Source organism: Lissotriton vulgaris, chromosome 1_2 (genome assembly GCF_964263255.1).
Source record: "Lissotriton vulgaris chromosome 1_2, aLisVul1.2, whole genome shotgun sequence".
NCBI classification, from domain to species: Eukaryota; Metazoa; Chordata; class Amphibia; order Caudata; family Salamandridae; genus Lissotriton; species Lissotriton vulgaris.
The window spans coordinates 202,193,991-202,199,816 of record NC_141686.1 but is presented as its reverse complement, the minus strand read 5'-3'; the positions used below and the strand labels follow the sequence as shown (position 1 = coordinate 202,199,816).

Sequence of the window (5,826 nt, the reverse complement as noted above, 5' to 3'; positions counted from 1 at the left end):
GGTAAAACTAACTTGGCTGCTGTAATATTGAGATATTTCATTTGCAATGTATTTGATTAAGTGGGTCATTTGGAAAAACTAATGCTTATTTTCACAAATTGTTTTCATGCTTTTTTAATACCAAATTAAATAATTGTTCAACAGTTTCATAGAGTGCACAATTACTGATTGGGGCATCCTGATGCATCATGTTCTACATAAAGTATTGTTTAGGTTTGTTTTGGTATAGTAGTGTGGTCACCTGGGACTGGTTTACTTGGAAGATGTTTCACTCCAATATATATTCATTCTTTTAATAGGACTCGAAACAAGGAACATGGCAATCTTTAGCAAAATTTCTCTCTTGACTACATTTGAACCAGGAGGAAACAGTACAGAACTGGCCAATGAAGATGAAGACTTGAAGAGATTCTATTTCGCACAAATACTGCACATCGTGACTTTGGTCATCTGTCTCATCGGACTGGTCGGAAATGGCATCATCTTGTGGTTCCTCTTCTTCAGGATGAAAAAAAATAACGTCATTGTCTATGTTATCAACCTCGCGATGGGAGATGCCATCTTCCTCCTTGGTTGCACCATCATACTGGTGGTGTCAATTTGCATCTGGAGTAACAAGGAGGCATCAAGAAAAAACAGTGTAAATGCATTGATTGTTGCTGGGGTGATCTACAACATTGGTTTCAACATCAGCAGTTTTGTCTTGACGGCCATCAGCGTGGAGCGGTGCCTGTCTGTCCTACTCCCAGTGTGGTACCAACGTCGACAACTCATGAAGCAGGCTGTCATTGTGTGTCTTCTATTCTGGGCCCTATCCTGTGTGGTGATGGTGCAGGAAGGCTTTGTTTGCAAGCTTGAGGTTCAATACTCTGATCCAGGGTCTGAGTCATGCACCGGTGTCTACCTGTTCACCTCAACGTTGTACCTCTTGGTGGTCCTGCTCATGGTCTTGTCAAGCATGACCCTGATCATCAAGATACGGAAGACCTCCATGGAATGCCATCCGCTTAGACATTATATTGTCATTATGGTCACTATCCTCATCTTCCTCCTGTCAGTGGTGCCGGCAAGAGTGCTGGATCTTTTGTTATACTTTGGGGTACTGCCATCAGAGATGTTTTTAGTGAAATTTTCAAATGTGATATTCATCTGTACTTCTATATACTGCAGCACTAACCCTTATGTCTACCTATGTGTAGGGATGTGGAACAAGCACTGCTTTTGTCTTTCCATCAAACAGGCCCTGGAGAACATCTTTAAGGAGACAGAAACTTCCTGGCAAAAGCAGACTGTTGACAGCTAGAATGTTTTTCATTCTAAAAATACCTGTTGAAATATAATGCATGCTCTAAAGACCCAAACAAAGGAGTTTCTGTGCCTCACTTGCATGTATGAAAGTGGGAAATCTGTCAGCACAGTAGATCCTCCACCACTGTAAGGTAGGAAACAGCCTTTATAATGCGGGCTGAGACATGCATGCCGTTTTCCCGCAAGCAGAACCACGCTTACCTTAACCACGCATATGCCTTAACCATGCATATGCATGGTAACGCAGTGTGCAATCTAGATGCTGAGTTGGGTGGGCGGCAGAGGAAGGATTGGGAGAGGACAAGGTGTGGTAAGTGGGGCTGAGGCCAGGTTTTTGGAGAGTGTGGGTAGTTCTTAAGGATTGGGGTTGCTTTTAGTGTTCAGGGCTGGGGGATAGTTTTTAGGGCTTAGTGGGTTGGGGTTGTTCTTTGGGCTCAGGGTAGGTTTTAGAGCTCAGGGTAAGTTTTAGGGTTGAGGTGGTCAGGGTAGATTTTAGATCTCATGGTGGGATCAGGGGAATCTTTAGGGATCAGGAGGGGTTGGGTAGCTTTTAGGGCTCAATGCGGGGGGCTGGGGTATGATCTTTACCACACATATCCCTTTACCAGTCATGCATTTACCATGAAATTGCGTGGTAAAGGCATGCATGGTAAAGTAATGCATAGTTCAGATGCATTCATTGTTCAGGCAGAGTTGTAGAGGCATGCATGGTTTAGCCACTGCCATACAACCCTTTAAGTTAGTTTTGACATTCGAACATGGTTGATACTAAAGGGGAAATATAACTGTGACCATTGGAAATGTTGTACACATCACTAATGTCGTACTTGTGGGTTTTCAAAGACAGTTCCAATTGAGTTTAATACCCCTTTTGCAGACCTAAAAAGATTCTCAAATAAGGTAGGGTGAGTGAACATTGGAATGTTGGGAGCTCCATTGAAAACAATGGAGTGCCCTGGGCTTATAATGGCTGGTATAAGCCTGGAGCTCCAACATTCCAATGTTTCTTTGTTCATAGCTCTGGCTGTGAACAAAGGCTTCAGGGAACATGAGGGGATTCCATGCCCCTCACGCTCCCAAAAGGCTTTGGTTTTTTTGTTAGAACATTCTGTCCTCTAGTGACATAATGTTCTAATAGCCTTATATCCCTTCGTAGATGGGCTATACCGCTATTAAAGTCCCTCTCCCTTGTTAAAGCCCCTCGCCTTCGGCTCGGGGCCTTTAACGCTGGAGAGGGCCTTTAATAGCCGGTATAGCCCTCTACGGCAGGCTATAAGGCTATAGTAAAACATGTCTACAAACCAGAATCTTTTACAGAGGGTGTAGTTGAAAGGTTTTTTCCACAGTGAAAATATTACTCCTGCAGAAAAAAGGTATTCATGTTCAAATAAATATTCCTGAAACTCTTACTCATGCAGCAATTCAGGTCACTGGAAAATGCACATATGTAAGTATGGAGGAGTACTGGTGTTCCCGGAAATGTACCCTTGTCGTAGATTCATGGCACTACAACAGTACTTTTCCAAAATTTGCACCAAGGTCTTTGTGAACCCGGACAAACATTTTACTGCTGTGGCAGCAACAGTACTGTTGACAGGCTCCTTGTGCCTGAAAATGCACAGAAGGTATTCTTTCTAATGTATTCTTGATAGCAAATCAACACAAGGATGGAGGGTTTAGCCTCATGATACCAGGTCAATTAGGATGCATATCTAAATAAATTTGAATATCCACAAACTTAGGGCATTATTTATGGCCATGTTACCTTGCTGCACTTATTATTATTATTATTATTATTATTATTGCATTTATTGAGCGCACAGCTACCCTGAGGTTTCCCGGCGCTTGCCTTGGGAACCCGTCCTGGCTTTTCCCTGTGAGATGGCCCCAACAGGGCATCCCCAAGGTGAAAGCCAGGCATCCCTCCGCGGGGGGGCCAGTGTGGAGATTAAGCAAGCTTAATGCCCAGAGTTGCAGAGTGAGAACCCATGATTAGAGCAGGCACCAAAGCGAGAATTATAGAGTCCTTGGACATTTGAGCTCAAGACCCTGCCGCGTCGGGAATTTAACCCTGGTCCCGGGTCTGACCTCAGCTTCCGGGTCTGCCTGCTCTACACCGTGAGCCACACTTCTCTTCATGCATGACAGGGAAACGGCATCAATGTGCAGTATTTAAGGAAATTTGGTGCATTCGTGCGCTATCACCCTTTTGTCTGCCTAGCGCCCACGTAGGTACCCCTGCACCATGGTGCCTGCATTGTAAGGAGGATTGTTTTGGCAGGAAGGGGCACAGAAACAATCTCCTGATGAGGTTTTCACGTCCTATAATTTCTGAAGAATGCAACACACATAGAAAGAGGCAAAAACAAGTATAAATAAATATTTATCCTCAATACGCCTCACCTGGGAAGTTTTTGGAGCATCCCCAAGTTTACAAGTTCCATGGGAACACCCCCACAGTGCCCATAGAATGCCTACAAAGCGCAGAGTAATGCAAATCAGCTATTATATTGCGTGGCATTATTCCAGATTTTTTGAACCACTCAGAACTAAGCAAAGTAGCTTTGCCTGGCTTCAAAAATCTGTCTTAAGGTTTACTTTACTCAATGCAAATAGCCTCATAGGCTCCTTAATTCTTGGCTCTCTAAGTATACTATACCACGGAGCCATGTCATGAACCCCTGGTCCAATGTTGTGGGGATTTTGGGACCGTTGAGATTAGGCAAACCCCCATTTAACTTGCTGCAGCAAGTTCTATTTGCAGCATTAAATAGGAATTTTCATATTTTACATACATTTCAAAATTCACTGTTTGTATGTTGCTCATGAATATCAAATACTATAGCAAACAGCACTGCAAGATAGTGCACAATATGGTGTTTAAACCACCTTCTCACAGGAGCACTTTATTAAGTCATGAATTGAACATTTTTTTTTCATACTTTTTTGTAAGTTTTTCCAAATACAGAGTTTCAAAGACAGCATTCGATCTATCAATATAAATATTTCCTGTGATTGTTACGATGCCTGATTGATTTTGAAAGCAATGTTCAGCGCTTCTAATATACCAAGTGTTGCCTCATTTGTGCACATGGTGACTAAACTACAAATGTGCTTTTGGAAAAAGAAGTAACAGAATAAACAGAACTGGTGGGAATGGGCATCAGGGTCTGCAGGTTTATGTTCAGCCTTTCCTATAGCAGCTTTGCACAGGTTAATAAAGACAGATTTGCAAATTCCTCAGTTCCTATATTGGGCTTCATTCTGAGCCAGGAATTCTGCTAATCCTAATTCCAATTAAATTGGTATTTCCAAACCTGTTTTTTCGAGGTATGCCATGATATGACTTTATTATTTCAGCTGGGTTAACCACCTCGAAGAATCGCATGAGACTTTGGCTGCAACAACAGTTTCATTCCTGTTTCTTAACTGATGATGAGCATGAAATGCATCTCTTTGCCAGAAAATACTTTCCCCTTCCATCCCCTACTTCTTCCAGCCCCCAGTTTCACCCACAACCCACACACAGATCTGTGCCTAAATTTGCACCCTGCTCAGAGCAGGTCGAAAATGTAAGTGGAATGAAATAATGGAACGGCCAATTCTGTGTTGTTTCACACATAGCTGTCAAGGTTTCAGATTGCTTATGTGTGACATATTCATAATTTCAATGTCATTATGAGTGACATTCAACGACTGTAAGTGACACTTTCTCATGAGCAAAATCAAGCAATGAAGATGAGGGAAACATATATAAATATCAGAACTTGCAGCCATGTGAGCACCAGGAAACACTAGGAAGATCTGAAAACTGCTGCACAGAACCAGAAATGGAATGGCACTAACCAATCAAATAACGGTGATTTGTAACTTCTATGTGTGCTTCTTTGTGCAGCACACATAGAAGTTGCAACTCGTCATTTTAAAATCATTGTTTTTTTGCAGGAAGAACAATCACTAATGGCGATTTGCTCTTTCTAGTTGTGCTGCATAATTCAGCACACATAGAAACTGCAAAAACAGATGGAAATTAATACATTTTGATCAATGAAAAGCCAAAAAATATCATGAAACTGCTTCACAACCTTTGAAATGGAAGGTTAAGAAACTGATATAAAAATATGCTGTGCCCAGAAGATGTAAAATAAAATAAATTATCATAAAACGTCTCACACCCCCATTGCATTGCTCTTTTTTGCACTTTTAATTGTGTATTAGAGCTAAACCATGAAATGTCTTAATTGTATTTTTAGTTCCATTCAGTGTCACTTACGGGTATTTGCAGACTCTTGAAACAACAAGTGAACTTCTTTTGGAAAGGTGTCAACACTGGGCATAGTTCTTGACTCAGCAACCTTCTGCCATTCCAGCACCTGGGAGTGTGTCTCAAAGTTGAGCACTTTGCCAGCTAGCTTTATTTACAGTCTTGATCTGCGACATGTCTTGTGGCTTCAGATATGTTTGAGGGCTACCGGCTACAGCTATGGTTTAAAGCTGTGTCAAAGCGGATGGAGTGTC

At 42.0% G+C, this 5,826-nt stretch overlaps 1 protein-coding gene across 1 annotated transcript; it reads left to right on the top strand.

The window, feature by feature from the left end:
* Positions 1-307: 307 nt before the first annotated feature.
* Positions 308-1,303, top strand: LOC147734937 (proto-oncogene Mas-like). Its single transcript, XM_086953694.1, has one exon. The coding sequence runs from the start codon at positions 317-319 to the stop codon at positions 1,301-1,303; it is 987 nt and encodes a 328-aa protein (XP_086809820.1). The 5' UTR covers positions 308-316.
* The last annotated feature ends 4,523 nt before the right edge of the window (positions 1,304-5,826 follow it).